The sequence below is a fragment of the Peromyscus californicus genome, unplaced genomic scaffold (assembly GCF_007827085.1).
Source record: "Peromyscus californicus insignis strain IS unplaced genomic scaffold, ASM782708v3 Scaffold_2__1_contigs__length_46816999, whole genome shotgun sequence".
Taxonomy (NCBI): Eukaryota; Metazoa; Chordata; class Mammalia; order Rodentia; family Cricetidae; genus Peromyscus; species Peromyscus californicus.
This window is the reverse complement of record NW_026294540.1, coordinates 15142961-15164510: the sequence shown is the minus strand read 5'-3', so window position 1 is coordinate 15164510 and position 21550 is coordinate 15142961. Positions and strand designations below refer to the sequence as shown.

Below are 21550 nucleotides of genomic sequence, written 5' to 3'. Positions count from 1 at the left end.
TGTCCCACCACAGTGAGCCATTAGGATATTCTAGGCACTCTGTTTAATTCTAATAATTTATGTAATTATTATAGTTTATTTCTTTATTGGGGATCAGAGGACAATTTGTGGGAATTGGCTTTCTCCATCCACCATGTGGGTTCTGGGGTTCACACTCACGTTGTCAGGCTTGGTTGAAAGCATCTTTACAGGCTCTGAGCCATCTCATTGGCCCTTCCGCATGATTTAAGAACTAGTTGGGAACAAGCCTACGCTAAGGCCTTTCATAATTAATAAAAAGTCTCCGTGTCCTTATTTGGGAGCTGGTGGTCTAAAGAAAGACCCATTACAAGTGCCAGCCTTAGTGGCCCTCTGCTCTCTGGTCATCCCAGATATGAGGAGTCTCAGCGCTCTGCTCTTGCCCCCTGCCTCCAGGAACTCCACAGTTCCCGGCCACAATGGATTTTATCCTCTCAAAATCTGAACCAAACTAAATCCTCTGTCCCCCATCACCTGCTTTTTGTGGGTATTTGATCACATCAATCAGAAAACAACTCGTGACTGGGACAGACACACACAGCCCATGAGATGAACGGTCAAAGCTCTCACCAAACACCTCCCAAGAGGCTGCCCTGACAAATGCCCCAAGCCCGAGCAGGACACTCACTTTGTCTGGGCCTGACACAGAGCATTGATGACCACGGACTTGCCCCCTCCTGTGGGCCCTACCACCATTGTCGTGTGGCGGGGTCAGCATGGTCTCGAACATTTGGACCACTTTATCCACCTGTGGGACAGACACGGGCAGTTGCGTTAAACGTATCTTCTGGAAAAAAAATAGTAATAACGGTTTATCAAGATGTAATTCAGGGCTGGTGAGCTGGCTTAGCCAGTAGAGGTGTTTGCCATCAGGCTTGACCACCTGAGCACGGGATAGGAGAGAACCAACTCCTATGTAACTGATCTTCCTGTCTCTGCCTCCTGAGTGCTGGAGGTGTGTGCCACTGTGCCCATCTCTGTTCCTTTTATGGCTAAATACTATTGTATTTCACCACGATGATGAGGCCACATGTATCTGTCCATCAGCTGACAGACACCGTGGTTTCCACATTTGGGCCACTGTGAATATCCGACCATGGGAGCTCATGAGTGTGATCCTGAGCAGACATGTTCTCACTGCGCTTGGGCGCCTGCAGCGGGATCACCAGGCTCTAGGATGCCTCTGGGTGTAGCTTGCCAAAGAGCTGGCGGACTGCTTGCCAGTGCAGTGTGTTATTTTACTTTCCTGACAGGAGTGTGTGTGTGTGTGTGTGTGTGTGTGTGTGTGTGTGTGTGTGTGTGTGTGTTTCCAATGGCGGGGGAAGCAATTGTCTTCCTCCACGGAGCTCCATTTTACTTTTTGAGATGGCTTCTCTGAACTTGGGGTTCACTGATGAGGCTAGACTGTCTAGTCAGCAAGTTGCATGCCCCGCCCTACCAGAGCTGGTGTGCCGTGCTGCAGAGCCCAGATGTTTACACGGATTCTAGGCACCTGAACTCAAGTCTGCCTGCTTGGGAGGCAAGCACTCCTCCCACTGCTCCATGAGCCTGGGGCCGGCCTGTGTTAGCTAGTGAGTTCCAGGCCCGTGTGAGTTCCAAAGCACCCTGCTCACCTGGACCGGCAGAAGCACGTAGCCATTCTCCTCCAGGACCTGCTCTACTGCGTCGTTGAAATCCGGGGTGGGTAGCGCACACGGGGGCAGTCCAGCCCAGGAAACAGGTCTGAGATGAGGCCCAGGAAGAGGGGCCACGTCCTCAAACACGAACTTGGGCAGGTTCATGTCCCGCAGCGCCCGCATCAGGACCACATCCTGGAGGGACCAGAGGACGAGAGATTGCCAGAGAACCCAGCAAGCCCCTGGACACCCTCCTGCCCAGCACAGAGTGGAATGTTCTTATAAAATTTAATGTGTTGCCGGGGGGGGGGGGGGGGGGGGGGGGGGCGCATGCCTTTAATCCCAGCACTTGGGAGGCAGAGGCAGGTAGATCTCTGAGTTCAAGGCCAGCCTGGTCTACAGAGTGAGTTCCAGGACAGGCAAGGCTACACAGAGAAACCCTGTCTTGAAAAACAAAAATGGGATGTAAGATGTCCACGTTTTATATCAAAACAAAACTTAAATATCCAACATGTACATTATCACTGGTGGAAAACTGTAAGAATGTCGCCCTCAGGATGCCAGCGATGGCTCTGACCGTGGAGTAAACACCACATCAAAGCAATGTGACTGTTTCTCTCACTTTCACCGCGAAGAGGAAGGAAGTGGGGGCGGGGGGGGGGATGATCAGGGCCCATGTGTGCACCCGTGAGATATCTCACTGAATCCCATTAAGATGTATGATCAGTGGGCAGAGCAATGGCTCAGTGTTTAAGAGCACTGACTGTTCTTTCAGAGGACCCAGGTTCAGTTCCCAGCACCCACATGTCAGCTCACAACCGTCTGTAACTCCAGGGCCTCCAAGAGGGCCAGACATGCATGTGGTAGGTACACAGACATACATGCAGATGTAACGCCCACACGCATAAGATACACAAATTTAAGTTTTAAAAACATACCATCAGTACTTGCTAATTGAAGAGGAACTCACACTCCCACTTCAACAGAAGGCTACTCGCGCCCCTCTGCCTCCCCACCACCCTAAGATGATGGACTGACAGTCGCTCCTGAAGGGCCCTGAATGTTGGTACTGCCACGGGGGCTCTGAACTTGATCTTAAGGGAACAAGTCTCCGTAGACAGCATCCCTGGGAGGAAGCCAAAGCAAAGCCAGACAGCCGACGGAGGGCCAACCAAGACCTAAGCTTCCGGGTGCCCCGTGTCTTCCGCCCTGCCGCCATGCGTGGAAACTGCACGGAACCACACACCACCACAGGCGCTTGAGCGGCCTACCTCCTGCAGGTCTGCAGAGCCTCGCTTCAGCTCGCCGGCCATGACCAGCACAGACTTCAGGGCCCGGAGCCCAAAGTCATAATGGTGCTGCTTGGACAGCTGCTCCCGGGCCAGCTTATACAGAACTGTCATCTTCTTGGCCAGAGTCTTTGACAGAAGACGGCGTGGAAACAAAAAATGTAAGAGAGTAAGTGACAGAAAGCAACAGAGTGTCCCTGCAAGCACAAAGGGACATGCGTATCTCGGGGACACTGAGCTACAGAGCTGCAGAGCTGGTCTTCAGCGTTTAGAAAACACCAGGGTGTGGTTTCTTTCCTAATGATGGCACCATACGGGAGACTTATTCAAAGAACACCCATGCTAGCTAGCCAGGAGGGGGTGGCACATGGGAGGTGTGTTCAGACAGGAGGATCGGGTAGTTCAAGGTCATCCTCGGCTACATAGAGAGTTTGAGGCTAGCCTGGACTACATGAGACCCTGTCTGGAACACACAAACCTGTTTCCCAAAATCTGACCGCTGCTGTACAAAGCTGGGATTGTAACTGCTTTCAATGATGGCAGATCCCAGCAAGCGGTCACAGTCCACTCACACAGATGCTCCCAGCTTACTGTGACCTCAACGTATCACACAGGTACCCCCCACCCCCAGCCACTGTTCCTTTTGTTGGTTTGTTTGATGCTGGGGGAGGAACCCAAGACCACTGAGCTACGTCCCTAGCCCTTTACTTCATTTTATTTTGAGATTTGAGTTTGGCTTTGAGTTTATAGTCTTCCCACCTCCATCTCCTAAAAAGCATGGATTAGAGATCAAGATGAGCCACCGCGCCCAGTCTGTTCCACTTTCTGATGACAACTTAGACTCCTGGGCCACCTCAGTCAAGCCCACTGGTCCCCAAGCTTTGCAAGGGAATTTGTATGATAACAGACACAAGACCTCATCCTGAAAACCCAGAGTCCTGGCAGCTGGGGGTGGGATGGAGAGAGTGCAATGGAAACCTTGAAGAGCATCCAGTGCAGGGCTAGAGAGATGGCTCAGTGGCTAAAAGCACATATTGCTTTTATAGAGGGCTCAACCCACTACTCATGTTGGATGGCTCACAGCCAGCCACCTGTTAACTCCAGTTCCAGGGGAATCAGATGCCCTCTTCTGGCCTCTGTGGGAACTGCACCCATGTGCATATACACAAACTCATTATTGCAAAATAAAAACTTTTTTTTTTTTTTAAAGAGCATGCATTCCAGAAAACAGTTGCAGTGTGGCTCGGTGGTGGAGAACATGCCTCAGCTGCGTGAGGTGCTGGGTGGGTTCCATCTTCAGCATCACACACAAAAAAGAAAAAGAGTGTGTGTGTGTGTGTGTGTGTGTGTGTGTGTGTGTGTGTGTGTGTGTGTATGTGTGTGTGTGTGTGTGTATGTTTTGCATGCAAGCATGCGGGTGAACGTCCCCATGGGTCCACGTGCATACAGAGCCAGAGGAAGACTTAGGTGTCTCCCTCTATCATCTGTCACTGTGTGTCTTGACACAGGATCTCACTGAACCACACGCTCACTGTTTTGACTAGGCTGGCTGACCAGGGAGCTATTGGGATCCACTGGTTTCCTCTTTCCGATGCGGGGGTTACAGGCATGCGCAGCCATGCCCAGCTGCTTACGTGGGTGCTGGGGATTCAAACTCAGGTCCTCGTGACTGCTGAGCAAGCCCTTTCACCCAGTGAGCCTTAGATCGTACCTTATATTTTGAGAGAAGGTCTCTTCCCTGAACCTAGAGTTGATGGGTGAAGCTGGTTGGTCAGCAAGCTCCAGGGATCTGCCAGTTTCCACCTCCCCAGTACATCAATTGCAGATGTGCACCACCACATCTGGCTTTTATGTGGGTCTGAGGACTCGAACTCAGGCCCTGATGCTCATGAGGCAGGCACTTTACTGCCTGAGCCCCCTCCCCAGTCCTACGGTGTGGCTTTTAAAAGGCTGAAATGAGAGAGTATCTCGGTGGCAAAGGGTTTGGTTTGTGCTCTGACTTTGGGGACAGTCACTCCATCCCTACATGTAAGGAGAGAAAGAACATGAACCCTGGTGACGTCCGAACACAACGTGTGCCTGGGTAGCTCTCAGGCAGTGACAAAGACCGGCAGCTGCACGCATAAGATGCCACTCCTGGGGAGAGACTCCTGGGAGCACTGTTACTGGGTTTTTTGGTTTTGGTTTGTTTTGGTTTGGTTTTTGGTTTTTGGTTTTTGGTTTTTCAAGACAGGGTTTCTCTGTATAGTTTTGGTGCCTGTCCTGGAACTCACTCTGTAGACCAGGCTGGCCTCGAACTCACAGAGATCTGCCTGGCTCTGCCTCCCCAGTGCTGGGATTAAAGGCGTGCTCCACCACCGCTCAGCCAACACTGTTACTGTTATCCCAACCTCTCAAGCATTAGCACACAACCAAATTAAGTCACAGCTTCGGAGAGGGTGGGGGTAGGAGAAGAGACAGGGCAGAATCCTCCCAAAGCTCAACCTGCAGCTAGCCAACGGCGCGGCTCACCTTGGCCCCCAGGAAGCCCTCGGAGAAGAGCATGATCTCACAGATCTGCTGCAGGTCAGGGACAATGACAACCACAGGCCTGAACAGCGCCTTCACGGACTCGGGCAGCTCCGTGCGGCCCGCATAGCCGGGGTTCATGGTGATAAAGATGCCCATCCGAGAGTCAAGGGAGATCTCCTGCCCTTCGAACTGGGTGACAGGAGAGGAAAAGGCGGGTGATAGAGCCACCAGTTCACCCAGGGAGAGGAAGCTGGGGCCTCAGGGACATCCCCAAGGGAGATGGTGATGTGGGCAATATGGGCTCTCTGGATTGGCACAGAATCCAAAGACATCTCTGGGAAGCCAGGTGTGGTATCCGGTCAGGTGTGATGTCCGGTCAGGTGTGGTGTCCGGCCAGGTGTGGTGTCCGGCCAGGTGTGGTGTCCGGCCAGTTGTGGTGTCCGGCCAGGTGTGGTGTCCGGCCAGGAGTGGTGTCCGGCCAGGTGTGGTGTCCGGCCAGGTGTGATGTCCGGTCAGGTGTGATGTCCGGTCAGGTGTGGTGTCCGGCCAGGTGTGGTGTCCGGTCAGGAGTGGTGTCCGGCCAGGTGTGGTGTCCGGTCAGGTGTGATGTCCGGTCAGGTGTGGTGTCCGGTCAGGTGTGGTGTCCGGCCAGGTGTGATGTCCGGTCAGGTGTGATGTCCGGTCAGGTGTGGTGTCCGGTCAGGTGTGATGTCTGGCCAGGAGTGGTGTCCGGCCAGGTGTGGTGTCCGGTCAGGTGTGTGTGGTGCCTGGTGAGGTGTGGTCATGTGTGGTCAGGTATGGTCAAATGTGGTGCCTAGTCAGGTATGGTGTCTGGTGAGGTGTGGTCAAATATGATATCTGGCCAGGTTTAATGTCTGGCGGGGCATAGTATCTGGTGAGGTGTGGAGTCTGGTGAAATGTCATGTCTAGCCAGGTTTGATCAGGTTTGGTGTCTGGCCAGGTGTGGTAGGCAATCGTCATTGTCAAGTACAGTGTCTTTGGAATCACTTAGGTGTACCTCTGGGTGCTTTCGTGAGAATTAACAGATGCAGGGAGACCTACCCTGAATGTGAGGGGTACCACGAGACAGGGGGTCTAGATAAAATTAAAAGAGGGGTGTGAGGAGAGGAAGCTAGGCCACACGGCCATGCCCCTCTCTCTGCTTTGGGCCACAGTGATGGGAGCTACCCTGCCCTGCTCTCCCCACCACGAGGGACCAAGCCTTCTGAAACCAACGACCCAAAACCACTGCTCCCCTTACTTATACTGTCGAGGGTCCGGTCACAGCGGCACCAGAGTAACTACCGCAGCGGGTCTGAAAACGGCCCCCACCCAAGATGCCACAGGCGTGGCCGCTAGTGTCCACCCTGGGACGGGATGCGGGTGCCGCCCCGCCGCCCCCAACCTGGAACGTGGTCAGCTGGTGGATCAGCGCGTTACGGATGGTCTGGATCTGAGACGAGATGACAGAGAGCACAGAGGCGTCGATCCGGTTGAACTCGTCGAAGCAGCCCCATGCGCCGCACTGGGCCAGGCCCGAGAAGATCTTCCCGACCGCCTAGGGATGCCATCAGAACCGTCAGGGCCCGTTCCCCCTGGAGATGGGGGGCTTGCCCCTTCCACATTAAACAACCTGCTGAGCGGCTGGGGGGAGGGTGCGGGCCAGGCACGGCACTCACAGAACTTTCTGGCAATATTCCGAGGCCCCTGGTAGGCCAGCTCCCACTCAGGGCTGGACAATCAAGACTGTGTGTTTGGGGGCTGGAGAGATGGCTCAGTGGTTAAGAGCACTGGCTGCTCTTCCAGAGGTCCTGAGTTCAATTCCCAGCAACCATATGGTGACTCAGAACCATCTGTAATGAGATCTGGCGCCCTCTCTGGCCTGCAGGCAGAACACTCTATACATAATAAATAAATATTTTAAAAAAAAGACTGTGTGTTTGCCCCCATGGTACTGGACTAGGCCCTCTGAATAAGCGAGACAGCTATTCAGCTTGAACTGTATAGGGGGGCCCCCAGGCAGTGGGATCGGGATCTGTCCCTAGTACATGAGCCGGCTTTTTGGAGCCTAGTGCCTACGGTGAGATGCTTTGCCCAGCTTGGTGCAGGAAGGAGGGGCTTGGACCTGCCTCAACTGAATGTACCAGGCTCTGCTGATTCCCCATGGGAGACCTTGCCTTGGAGGAGGTGGGAATGGGGGGTGGGTCGTGGGGGGAAGGCTGGGGGTGGGAGGAGGGAGGACAGGGGAATCTGTGGTTGGTATGTAAAATAGAAAAATCTCTTAATAAAAATAAATAAATAAAAGACTGTGTATTTGTATAAACTCCGGATGGCCAGCTGATAAACTGCTGGAAGATCTAGTCACAGTGGGTCCGTGGTCCCAAGTGTCCTTACTGAACCAAAGCTGAACAGTGGCGCCCTCTAGAACTCGACATACAGGATTGGAGTTAGCCGCTGTCCACACCCCTCCCTATTGCCTCTCACTCATTCATGCTATCTCCCTAATTCCAGCAGCCTATGAGTTCAGGACTCTTGCCCCATGGCTGAGCAAAAGGTTTACTGCGACATCTTCCCACTTGTCACGTCTCATTTCAGAAGACAGGTGACACACTTCCCAACCATGTCCACACCAGACGCTCTCTGTGGAGGAATCGGGGACTGGAAGGGACGGGTGAGGCCTTACTTTGTAATCCATGCCTTCGCCACAGTTGGTGACCACGCACAGCAGGCCCAGGGCCTTGGCGAGGTCCTTGGTGGTCTCTGTCTTGCCGGTTCCCGCTGGGCCAGCCGGGGCACCTCCCAGATACATGGACAGTGCCTGTGAGCAGCCAAATGCAAAACATACATGATGTTCTGGTTCGGAGAAAGGGTATCACTACCAGGTTGACCTCTGGGACACATGCACGGGCATGGCGACACTCAACTCCATGTGTCAGCCTGGCTGTGCCGGAGCTGTCCGTGTTGCTGGCTAAACGTTGTTTTGGGGTGTGTCTGTGAGAGTATCTCAGAGCCTGGCACTTTATGGTGTGCCAAGTTAGGCAGATGGTCATCCCAGGGTAGGCAGTATCATCTTACCCGCCCCCACCCCCACCCCGCCAAGAACTGGATGAGACCGAAGGAAGGGAAAAAACTGTCTCCTCTTGAGCTCCGACAGTAGCCTCGAACTCTGACATTCCTCAGGGATTCAGACCCAAAAGAGAGTGGGTAGCTCAGGTCCTCAGCCCCATCTCTCCTGCTGGCCAGCAATCGGCTAAGACACTAACTTGCCTCTGTGATCACAGTCACAAAATGCTTAGGTCTCTCATTGACCCCTTTGGATCCCTCACTCAAGCTATATATTCATGTTTTGAAACAGGGTTTCATGTAGCCCAGGTTGGCCAAAAACTTGCCTTGTAGCTGGGGATGGCTTTGAACTCGTGATCCTCCTGCCTCCACCTCTGAGCATCAGGATCATAAGTATGCCCACTATGCACGGCTTACGTGTACACTTCTTTTTAGGAAAATAAAGGGTTTCCTGGCTCCCAGTCCAGTGGGTGCCATGGGCTTCAGGCTTCCATTCTCTTGTGTACCCCCAGGTACAGCCAGGTAATGTAGAGACCAGTGCAGGAGTGAGCTGCACATGGCACGGATTTGAGTCCCAGCTGTGAGCTGAGCGAAGGGACCCATCACAGGTGGGCGCTTCATGCAGACTTTGGTACAGCTCAAAGGCTGAGCACTTGCTTAGCATGTACCAGACCCTAGGTTCTACTCCTAGTCACACAAGCAAAAAAAAATCTGCCTCGTGATGGACAGGTAACACACCGGCCCCATCCTGAGGGGAGGCATGGCCTCCTCCCTCGCTCGCCTTCTTACAGTCCCATACAGTTTAGTCTTATACATCTTACACATTTCTGCAATTTTCTATCATCCTCTGACTCCACCCCGACCGCCCAGGGACCACTGTGCAGGGGTCTAAGCTACGGGGTGGAACCGGCATCCCAGGGAAGATGTTCACAGGCTTTTCAACCCCAGTAGTGACAATCAGACTCCAGATGGAAGACGTTTCCTAGAGCTCAGAGCCAAGACTCCACCGAGGTCAACCAAAGAGCTCTGTCTGGGGCAAACATGTCACCTGCGTGAGCGTCAGGTAGATGCGGTCTGTAAGAGGGGTGATGACCAGCCTCCCGTTCAGGCCCATGTACTCATAGCCATAGCCGAAGGTCCCCGTACACTGGCGGATGTTGAGCTCATCCGGCTCGCGGTCCCAGTAAAAACGCAGCTGGCTTTCCCACTCAAACTCCCGGGCCTCGAGGATGCTGGGTAGGAAGGGGGAAGAGAAGGAAGGGGCCATAGCTGGTCAGACCACAGGAGGACAGAACAGTAAAGCATCCCAGGATCCCGGGGAGGTAACCACCTGCCCCGGATGAAGGAATCCACGATGTCCCGGGCATGGACATCAATGATGAGGACGGTGTTGTATTTCTTCCTGTCATTTTTGGTCAGCTCCGTGGTGATCCGTGTGACCAGGTCATCAATCTGCCCGTGCATCTTCTTGCCATAGTTCTTCATAGCCTGCTTGTCCCCTTTCTTGACTTTGTTGAAGACGTCCTCCACTTCCCACGTCCACCACACCTGGCTGGCGGCCAGCACCACCATGCCTTGGTACAGGAGCATCCAGTCCACCCTACCGGGGAAGCTCGCCTGTTAGAGGCTTGGAGGAGACTGGGCCAGAGGCTGGACTGGAAGTCGGCTGCACTTCCAGGAGCTTATGTGGAACAGGAGGTGTGAAGGCCGAGAAAGCACCAGGGCTGGGCCAGGAAACCCCAGGACAGTGATTCCCCTCCCTCAACCTCATAGGCTCCTGACTACATAGCAACATGCCCATCATAGGGCCAGGGGTGCGGCTCAGCCGTAGAGTCCTGGCAGAGAATCCACCACCAAGGGGCTGGAGGTGTAGCTACATAGTAAGGTACCTGCCTGCTGAGATCCTGTTTGTCTCACAAGGTGACAGAAATTGGCCAGGCGGTGGTGGTGCACACCTTTAGTCCCAGCACACAGGAGGCAGAGCCAGGAGGATCTCTGTGAATTCGAGGCCAGCCTGGTCTACAGAGCAAGATCCAGGATAGGCACCAAAACTACACAGAAATCTACAAAGGATCCAAGCAGGGCTGCTCCTGACTGCTAAGGGCTACCTTCACAGTGAGGCCTGCTCAGAAGTCCAAAAGGCTAGGGCTAGCACAGCTCCTGGCACAGGCCCCAAGTGTCTGGTGCCCAGGTATGGAGTGGGCACTGAGAGTTTGTATCCAATCACTCATTCCTGCTGGGAATGGAGCCCTCAGCCTCATGTATGCAAAGTAAATATTCTACCACTGGAGGTTCTAAGTAAATGTTCTCCCACTGAGCCACACCCCAGCCCCTCACTGGGGGATTCTAGGCAGGGACTCTACCACTGAGCCACACCCCAGCCCTTCACTGGGGGTTCTGGGCAGGGGCTCTACCATTGAGCCACACCCCCAACCCCTCAATGGGGGATTCTAGGCAAGCATTCACCATTGGGCCACACCCCAGCCCCTCACTGGGGGATTCTAGGCAAGGCTCTACCACTGAGCCACACCCCAGCCCTTCACTGGGGGATTCTAGGCAGGGGCTCTACCATTGAGCCACACCCCAGCCCCTCACTGGAGGATTCTAGGCAAGCATTCACCATTGGGCCACACCCCTAGCCCCTCACTGGGGGATTCTAAGCAGGGGCTCTACCACTGAGCCACACCCCAGCCCCTCACTGGGGGATTCTAGGCAGGGGCTCTACCACTGAGCCACACTCCCAGCCCCAGTTGAATTTGTAACCAACTCCCACAAGCTCCCAACCTGGTGCCTTGCTCACCTAGGAAGTACTATCCAGAACCATCCTTTGAAACAGCTTTCAGTCAGCGGGGTTGCCATGGTGAGGAAAGCCACATGCCACGTCAACCTACCTGCCTTTCACTCCTAAACCACCTCCTGCCCCGAGCAGCGGCATGGAGCCGCTTACCCTCACACACCCTCACACGTCCGCATCACCTGCTTCTGTCCTCACAGTATCTGAAGATGGCCTCCTTGGTGATGAGTCTGTTGGTCCTTCTCATTTCGTTCAGCACGGCCGTCATCCAGTCTTCCACGCGGCCCTCGGCCCGGATGATCTTTCGGAAGTTCATGACTTCTCCCTCCGCCGAGATCATGGCCGACACCAGCTTCTCCCCGCTATCTCCGTCGTGGAAGCGCAGCATGGCTATGTTGTCGTACATCTGCAGGACGGCAGGAGGCGCGGGTTGGGATGCCCGTGGGGCGGCCGCTTTGCGACCAGGGTTGCCCTTGGACAGATGTCCCTGCACCAGTGTGGCGTTTAACGGTCGGGGTGACAAGACCGCTTCGTCAGCACGGTGCAAACCAAAGATGGGTTTTCAGAGGCGTCATGGAGAGCTAGTGTAAACACGGGGACAACGTGGTCCGGACACTCGCGGCAGCGGAGTGAGGAGCTGAACCTGGGGTGGAACTGAGGGCTTAGAGACATGAGGTGCGACCAGGTAACTCGGGGTCACTTGTCCTGCTTCCCGAAGCCTGAATGGAAACATCTTTAAAAGGTGAAGCTGGGAACAAGCCACAGCTGACAGGGGCCACACGTCACTGTCGCACACGCTGGCAGTGGCATCTGCGGCTGTAACGGAGCAAAAGAAAATTCCGGAACCTGAGTCCCCCCCCACCCCCATGGAATGGCACAGATGCTGTGGATCAGGGAGGGAGGAGGGGAGGAGTGGCCAGCTGTAAAGAGGAAAATGGGGAGGGCTCCCAAGAGAGGCGGGCGGGGAGGTGGGGGCAGTTCTGGCATCCACGCTCCACAGCGGCCTGTTTGGAAACGGGGAATTAGCCGGGCATAGCGGGCAACCGGGAGGCTGAGGCAGGAAGATAGCCAGTACAGGCTAGCCTGGGCTAAATACCTCTGAAAAAGAAGAACGGGAGGACGAGGGGAGGGAGGGGGAAGGGAGAGGGAAAGAGGCTACCTCTCGAGAAGGGAAACATTTCATGTATAAATAAATAAACAAACAAACAAACAAACAAATAAATAAATAAATAAATAAATAAATAAAAGAATGTTTTAGCTGAACTTGGCTGATGGCCCTGACGCTAAGCCCTGACCTTTGATCATAAGCTCTGACATCAGTCATGTGCCCTGACCTTGACCATTTTCCCTGACCTGCTCCCTGGGCCCCAACTCTCACCACCAGCCCTGACCTGCCCCCTGGGCCCCGACTCACACCACGGGCCCTGACCTGCCCCCCTGGGCCCTGACCTGCCCCCCTGGGCCCTGACCTGCCCCCTGGGCCCTGACTCTCACCATGGGCCCTGACCTGCCCCCTGGGCCCTGACCTGACCCCCGGGCCCTGGCCCTGAAGCCCTAACCTTGATCATGTGCTCCTGCACACACAGTGGGTCGTGGGGCCCTGGCCCTGGAGCCCTAACCTTGATCATGTGCTCCTGCACACACAGTGGGTCGCTGTTGCCCAGGATGCTGAGCAGCTCATCGTCGGAGATGAAGAAGAACCTGGGGAAGGCGTTCCTTTTGGAGTCCAGGTAGTCGTTCAGGCTCTTCTGGCACTTCTCCAGACCCTCACTGATGCCTTGCAGGTCATTGAGGCGGTTCGGGGCCTCACAGCATCGCTTGATCACCGGGTCTTTCAAAGTCTCCCCCATGATCTGGAGGAGGTCAGGAAGACAGCGGAGTCTCACTCAAGGTGGCAGAAATGCCGTCCCCACAGTCCCCAGAAGGCACAGGTCAGGACACAAAAGGCACGGCAGGCCGGCAGGCAGGCCACAGCCTCAGGCTGTGCATCCCGGCAGCAGCTGATTCTTAATTCTGGTCCATCTCTTGTCTTCCCATTAAGAGGCCAATTTGCTCAAGTCGGGATTGTGTGTGTGGTCACGCAGTACCCCATCCCGCTGCACAGTGCTGCACACAGTAGGTGTTCAACCAGTGCCTAAGAAAGGAGTGGAGCGGGGCCTGGTGGCGCACGCCTTTAATCCCCGCATTCGGGAGGCAGAGGCAGGCGGATCTCTGTGAGTTCGAGGCCAGCCTGGGCTACAGAGCAAGATCCAGTGCTACACAGAGAAACCATGCCTCAGAAAACTGAAGGAAGGAAGGAAGGAAGGAAGGAAGGAAGGAAGGAAGGGAGGGAGGGAGGGAGGGAGGGAGGGAGGGAGGGAGGGAGACAGCAACTTAGTTGTGACCCTTTCATACACACGGGATATTCACTATGATGGCTTCCTTCGCCAAAAGGAAGGGGTAAGGGTAGGAGGGAGAATAAACAGAAATTGTCCAACAGTAGAGGAACAGGCAAAAATCTTAGCTGTTTATTGACTGACAGGCACAGAAGGCGGCTGGCAAGATGGCTCAGCCTGCAAAGGCTTACCACCCAGCCTGAGGAGCTGAGTTCAATCCCCAGGCCCCACATGGTGGAACTGGAGAGAACTGACTCCCACACATTGTCTTCTCACTTCACACATGGCCTGTGGCGTGTGTGGTGTCGGTGGGTGGGTGGATGTGGGCGCACACACACACACACACACACACACACACAAAATTTTAAAAATGTAAAGAAATATGTCAGTGGTATGAACTGAAAAGAGATGGTTATTTTGGTAGAAGTGGTCCTGTTGTAGCCTGCCTGTGGATTTACCGATATGTTTATGTAGGATAAAAATTCTAAAGAGACACATGGTCAACTGCTGTGTAGATCAATAAGCAGAAAATTTTGCTAAGTAAAATCATAGATAATGACCAAGAGCTTCAGAAACTGCCCCGTGCAGGGACCAGTCCACATAGACGTAACAGCATGCGGTGATCCTGTACACACTGTCCACTCCCACACTGGTCACTTACCCTCTTAAATATCCTGTCGATGTTGTCAAACTTCTTGGCCTCCTCTGGCAGCTGGGACCGTATGTCCCCACCGATGAAGATGCTCTCCAGGTACATCCACTTCCTCTGAACTAGCATCCAGATCTGAAAATGCGCCATGTCAATGTCACAGGGTGACAGGGCACCCCGGAGACACAGGCAAAATACGCCCCCTAAACCACAACTCATCCAAGTCAGCTCAGTCAACGCAAGGATTGTTGGGCCAAGTAGCAACAATGGCCTCCCCTGTACCCATGTAAAAGTCAGGTATGGCAGGATGCTTCTGGAACCCCAACACTGAGAGGGTGGAGACAGGAGGATACCTGGAGTTCACTGGCCAGCCAATCAGAGAGCTCCAGGTCCAATGAGACACCTTGTCTCAAAAAACAAGGTGAAGCCAGGCTCAGGAGCACATGACTTTAGTCCCGGCACCCAGAAGGCAGAGGCAGGTGGATCTCTGGGTTCGAGGCCAGCCTGGTCTACAGAACAAGTTCTAGAACAGCCAGAGCTATGTAGAGAGACTTTGTCTCTAAATAAATAAATAAATAAATAAATAGTGAGGTGGAGAGAGGTGGAAAGAGCCATGATGCCAAGCTCTGGCCTCCATACACATCTGTACACGCATGCGCATGTACCCTCATATACCGGTGCACACACATACAAATACATACAGATATCCACACACAAAAATATAAAACAAGCCGGGCGGTGGTGGCACACGCCTTTAATCCCAGCACTCGGGAGGCAGAGGCAGGCGGATCTCTGCGAGTTCGAGGCCAGCCTAGTCTACAGAGTGAGTTCCAGGAAAGGCGCAAAGCTACACAGAGAAACCCTGTCTCGAAAAAAACCTAAAATTATATATATATATATATATAACAAAATGGTCCATTTTATGTTACCTAAAATTCCTCTCCATAAAATTGTTTAAATCATAAGGAAGATGGCTGGGGAGATAGCTCAGTGGTAGAGAACTTACCTAGCACACCCGAGGCCCTAGGTTCAATCCCCTGAAACACACCACACACACACACATCACTACTACCACCAACAAAACTATGCCCTACCAAAGAGCCTTCACCAGTAAAGAGTCACAGGCAAAAACAAGCACAGCAAGTCAAGGATGTTCAGGCATGACAGGAACAGGAACAGAATCATGTTCCTTTGCCCGAGAACCAGGATATCAATGAGAAAGTATACTTGTCTATAGTCTGGGGGAGGAAAAGAAATCAGCCACCCAGAGATAGTGAACTGAGCCCGATTGATCCGGATTGTCCACACAGGCCTGACCGGTCACCACCCAGTATGACAGGCCTGGCTGGAGAGACTACAAAGGCAAGGCAGCAAAGTGAATCAAGAATGGGGAGAAAAACTTTAGATGGGATGAACTAAAGGAAAATTGAATCGCGTGGAGAGGGCTACCTACACCACAATAGTCAAATCGTAAAAGGACTTTAACATAGACATGTATACAGTTTTCAGTGTTGAACACATGGGCAGTGAAAGCATTTATGCAACAAGAACAGGAGGCATGGAAACAAGAACAGGGACACTTTAAAAGGCCAAGTGGAGCCAGGCGGTGGTGGCGCATGCCTTTAATCCCAGCACTCGGGAGGCAGAGGCAGGCGGATCTCTGTGAGTTTGAGGCCAGCCTGGACTACCAAGCGAGTTCCAGGAAAAGGCGCAAAGCTATACAGAGAAACCCTGTCTCGAAAAAAACCAAAAAAAAAAAAAAAAAAAAAAAAAAAAAGGCCAAGTGGGAATCTTAGACATTAAAAATGCATTCCTTGAAATCAAAACCCTCCAATCTCTCCTTTGATGCACTTCCCCCTCCCCCACCACCAACAACTAAATCAAGAGCCGTGACACAGTCACTCGTTTCTAAGCACACATGTCCCCATACGAAATTCCCACAGGAATTAGCGGCACATTTCCCATCTGCTCTGCTCTCACCTCGATGACCTCCCCGATCAGAGACAGTGTTTTTTCCCACTTATGGACAGTTTGCAGAAAAGGCCCCACGAATCTGCTCCCGGAGATGCTCTGCAAGTTGACGGTGTTGTCATCCAAGGACTGGATGATGTCGTCCACAGACCCTAAGATGTAGCCTCGCTCCTGCGTGCCCTTGTAATACTTGACCACGGTGAACTTCATGTTCTCCCAGGTGTCCAGGATTTCCTTCACAGCCTGGTTGGGAAAGAAAAGAACGCAGCTGGCCCCACAGATGGAAAGAGCATGACCCTGAGCCAGCAGCTTCCTCCCTAGGGTGTCATCGGGCAGCAACTCAACCGGGTGTCCAGCTCCGTCATCTGAGAAATGGAGATTTTCCTCAGCAATCGCGCTCCCTGCCTACCAGGCACGTGCTCTACACCAGGCAGGCAAGCGTGGTACATGTGGGATCGACTCTGACCCCCACCCCAAAAACGAGACTGCTGTACAGAGATAGGCTCAGAGAGGCCACATGCTGTGCCGCATGTGTGCTGCCGAGTGCCAAAACTGGGTTCTCAGATGTGCGGCTCCCGATGTAACAAGGGAGTCCTCCTGCCTCTGCTCACCCCACCGCTGAACAAGAAAGTCCCAGTATAAAATGCCAGGCCTACTACGATTCTGTTCGCTCATGTGCATATCTATATGTAGATGTTTATAAGTATGTGTGATTTCATCTCTAGTGAGACAGGCCCCTGGGCGTGCCTTTGAGGAATTATCTTAACTAAATTAAAAAAAAAAAAGATCTACCCACTATGGATGGCCCCATTCCCTAGGCTGGGGACTTGGACTGAACACAAAGGAAAAAAATGAGCCAGACACCAGCATCCCTCTCCACATCTGCAGATGCGATCTGACCAGCCGCCTCATGCCCCTGCCGCCGCCATGCCTTCCCCGCCATGGTGGATGGTTCCCTCAAACCTGTGAGCCACACTGAACTCTTCCTTCCTTAAATAGCTTTTATAGGAGTATTTTTTCACGGCAGTGAGAAATATAGCTAAGACAATATCCATACATATTATGTGAATGTATTTGTTTGTAGGTGTGTGTATGAGTGTGAACACATGTATTGCATGTACGTACAACATGGCATGTGTTTTATGCATATATGTATGGATGTGTACACATGTGTCATGGGTCCACAACTTCTAGCTTTCTGTTAGTATTAGTTGTGCAAAATGGGGCTCACATAGCATCTTCTTGCACTCACTTTGACCTTAGACATGCATCTTAAGCAATGAGCATTGTTAAGTAGGACATTAACAATGACTGTCTTCGAGTGTCCAGGCTGTGAGTGATTTGCTTATTTTTAATTTTTTTGCAAGGGATGCCCAGTTCTTCATCAGTAAATAGAATTTGAAACTGTAATCAAGGAGGGCAAAAAAAGTAAACTGAGGCAGAGGTTCTATTTACTTAGATACTTGAGACAATGTGTTTCCTGCTTAGTGAAATGACAGCCTTTGCTGGAGTCGTGGAGCCTTCCTGCGATCCTAGCACTCGGAAAGCTGAGGAAGGGAGATCGGGAGTTCAGGACCAATTTTAGCTAAAAGGTAAAACCCCATCTCAACGAACCAAAGACGGCAGAGCAGCAGCACTGAAATCCAAGGCTCTCCTTCCCTACCTTCTCAATGGCGACCTCCTTGACAGCCGCTGTGACAATCTCATTGAGTACTTCTGTGTGGCTGTGCAGCTCCATGGCGAACATATTCTCCAGCGTGAAGGTCTCTGTCATCTCAAAGAACACGCCTGTTTTCTCCATGAGTTCTTTCCAGTGTCTGGAAGAAGTTAGAACCATTCATGAACACCACCCCAGCAAAGGAAGAGCTCGGCTTAATTGTTCCCACTGACGTCAGAGGAGGGGGCCCCATGGGAGAACCTCCACAGTGGCATGGGACAGCCCAGGATTATACTGCCGAGTTCTTCCAAATCCTCTTTTTGATCAACGGACCAAGTTACCCTAGAGATAACAGCACAATCTTGTTCAAGAGTCCATATCGACAGTTAGGGTTTACAACCTCAATGTTGGATCAGGACATCCCAATGGTGTAGCTGCTATTAATGGTTCGTTTGTTCAATGATTAAAGTCCTACGTGATCTGAGTTCAGATCAGAGTAATCCAGGTCAATTTCTATTTATTTACGATTTCTCCCAGTACAAAAGGATAAAAGAAATGGGGCCTCCTTACTCAGAGCACCCCCAAACCAATCTATGAAATAATCTCAACTTTGTAAATTCATACCAAAACTACCCCAAACAAGGGTAAAATTGGGGTGGCAGAGTCAGGAAATTGCATAAGACTTAAAACCTTGGTCCCCGGGGGGTTCAAATCCTCTCCCTAATAGTGTATTTTTATTAACATCTTTACCCTCTTAATTCCTATTCCAATTACTATAGCATTTCTCACCCTAGTAGTACGGAAAATTCTGGCTACATACAACTACAAAAAGGACCCAATATCATAGAACCCTACGGCATCCTACAACCATTTGCAGATGCAATAAAACCTTTTGTTAAAGGATCCCTACACCCTGTAGCCACTTCTACATCCTTATTCATCCTCACCCCTACACTATCTCTCACTTAGCAAGCCAATGAACCCCTCTGCCCATACCTCATCCCCTAGTTAGCCTAACCATAGGAATTCTCTTCATCCTCGCTACCTCCAGCCTCTCCGTCTATCCTGTCCTACGACCAGGCTGAGCCTCCAACTCAAGGTACTCCATATTCGGAGCCTTAGGAGCAGTCACCCAAACAATCTCCTGTGAGGTAACAACAGCAAGTATTTAACTCTCTCTTCTCCGAATAAACAGATCCTTCTCTCTCCAATCCCTAATCTTTTTTTTTTTTTTTTTAAAGATTTATTTATTTATTAGGTATACAGCATGTATGACTGCAGGCCAGAAGAGGGCACCAGATCTCATTACAGATGGTTGTGAGCCACCATGTGGTTGCTGGGAATTGAACTCAGGACCTCTGGAAGAGCAGTCAGTGCTCTTAACCTCTGAGCCATCTCTCCAGCCCCCCAATCCCTAATCTTAACACAAGAACCCCTATGACTCATCATCCCATCATGACCCCTGGGCCCAATGTGATTCATCTCGACCTTAGCAGAAACCAACCGTGCCCCATCCAACCTTACAGAGGGTGAATCAGAACTGGTATCAGGACTTAAGGGTGAATATGCTGACGGTCCATTTGTGCTTTTCTTCATAGCCGAATACACCAATATTATCTTCATAAATTCCTTATCCACAATTGTCTTCATAGGGCCATTCCATGATCCCTACAACCCAGAACTATTCACTATAAGCTTTATAAGTAAAACTCTAATTTTAACTACACTGTTTCTATGAATCCGAGCATCATACCCATGATTTCATTATGACCAACTCATACATCTCTTATGAAAAAATTTCCTTCCACTCACACTAGCTTTTTGCATGTGACACATCTCAATTCCAATTTTCATAGCAAGCATTCCCCCCTACACTTATGTGTAGAAATATGTCTGACAAAAGAGTTATTTTGATAGAGTAAATAATAGAGATTTAAGCCCTCTTATTTCCAGGATAATAGGAATTGAAACTATACCTAAGAATTCAAAATTCTCCATGCCACCTAAACACCTGATCCTAGCTCTGTACGGTCAGCTAACTAAGCTATCGGGCCCATACCTCGAAAATGTTGGTTTAAATCCTTCCCGCACTAATTAATCTCCCTGTTACCAGAGTTAAAACCAGGAAACACCCAGCAAGCCCCACCCTGTGTATGTCCTCACTACTGTTGAGAAAATGAGTGACCTCTAGCCCAGGGGAGAACCTGGTGTCAATCATGGAACCCACGTGTGTTGATTCAACACTGACTCCGCTGAGCAGTGGGGTGCACATGGTGACCACAGGCTCAGCTCCTGGTCTCGGGAAGCTGATCCCCAGCTTAGATAGGGGACGGCCAATGTACAGTGAAAGGAGTCTACAATTTAAATACCATCTGTGATGACAAGGAGACGTGTTCTGAGAAACACACCATCAGGTGATCTTGGCTTCCTGTGAACTCCCCAGAGTGAATCACACCAAGCCACATGACCAGGCCCGTGACACATCTGGCCACATGGTACGGCGTACCATCTGTTCCTGACCAGAACATGGGTACCCACGGCTACGTGACTTAGCTAGAAATTAGTTGTTTTGTTTGCTTGTTTTATGCGGAGCTGGGGGACGGGACCCTCAGCCGCAGACGTCTAGGCAATCACTCTGCCCCTGAGCCACATACCACAGCTTGTACACCCGAACTGTTGTGAATGCTGGGGGGGAAGCAGTGGTGGGCTCCCCAGGGATAACAGTGCAGGCACATGGGAGACAGAAGGACAATGGGGAGTCCGAGGCCAGCCTGGGCTACATCCTGAAACCTCAGCTCAAAAAAAAAAAAAAATGAAAAGTGGGAGGGATCCCTGATATCAGAGGTGACACTCAGATGTGGCCAACAGGGACAGCCAGAACCAGAGCCTGGGAACTGTGAGCTACAAGGTCATGGAACTGGGGCCCCATGAGGAAAGGGCAAGCGCATTTCAGGCCTGGGAGAAGTGTGGGGACAGAGATGGGCAAAAGCCATGTTGGCTGGGCCTGTGGCTGCCACTCCAGTCTCAACAAGACAGAGGGGGAAGAGATGCTAAAACCACACACGTGTTCAAGGAAGACCTTCCTGCTGGTGTGAACTGGACTGGGTCCTCACGAGCTCCCTGAAACTGTGGCAAAATACCTTCGAAAAGCAATTCAATGGAGAGAGGGTTGAGAGGGGTCAGTCTACAGTCATGTGGGCCGTGCTGAGGAAGAGAATCATGGCCAGGGGCATGAGATGTGGCAATGTGTTCATCTCATGGAAGATGGGGAAGGGGGGGGCGGTAAGATCAAGGGGCTTCCCCTCCTAAAGTCACCTAACAGCAGTTACTACTAAAGACCAGGCCTTCAATACATGAGCCTCTTGGAAACATTCCAGATCCAGACTACAGCAGATTGGGAGGAACTGGGGAAAGAACCACTTTCTCACTAAGTAAAATAAAGTTGTTTGATAGACTCTATGAGCCCATGACTCCTCCCTCTATGAGCCCATGACCCCTCTGTGAGCCCATGACTCCTCTGTGAGCCCATGACTCCTCCCTCTATGAGCCCATGACTCCTCCCTCTGTGAGCCCATGACTCCTCTGTGAGCCCATGACTCCTCTGTGA

The 21550-nt window shown here is 51.9% G+C and overlaps 1 protein-coding gene across 1 annotated transcript in view; it reads right to left on the bottom strand.

The window, feature by feature from the left end:
- The window catches only part of Dnah10 (dynein axonemal heavy chain 10), a 122999-nt gene that overhangs the window by 57103 nt on the left and 44346 nt on the right, over positions 1-21550 (bottom strand). Inside the window, 16 exon segments of the mRNA XM_052755466.1 lie at positions 647-726; positions 728-766; positions 1632-1700; positions 1703-1765; positions 1767-1829; positions 2906-3052; positions 5435-5623; positions 6840-6992; positions 8118-8252; positions 9546-9729; positions 9828-10097; positions 11474-11697; positions 12911-13144; positions 14328-14450; positions 16296-16529; positions 17950-18103. Coding sequence (XP_052611426.1) covers positions 647-726; positions 728-766; positions 1632-1700; positions 1703-1765; positions 1767-1829; positions 2906-3052; positions 5435-5623; positions 6840-6992; positions 8118-8252; positions 9546-9729; positions 9828-10097; positions 11474-11697; positions 12911-13144; positions 14328-14450; positions 16296-16529; positions 17950-18103 — 2361 coding nt within the window.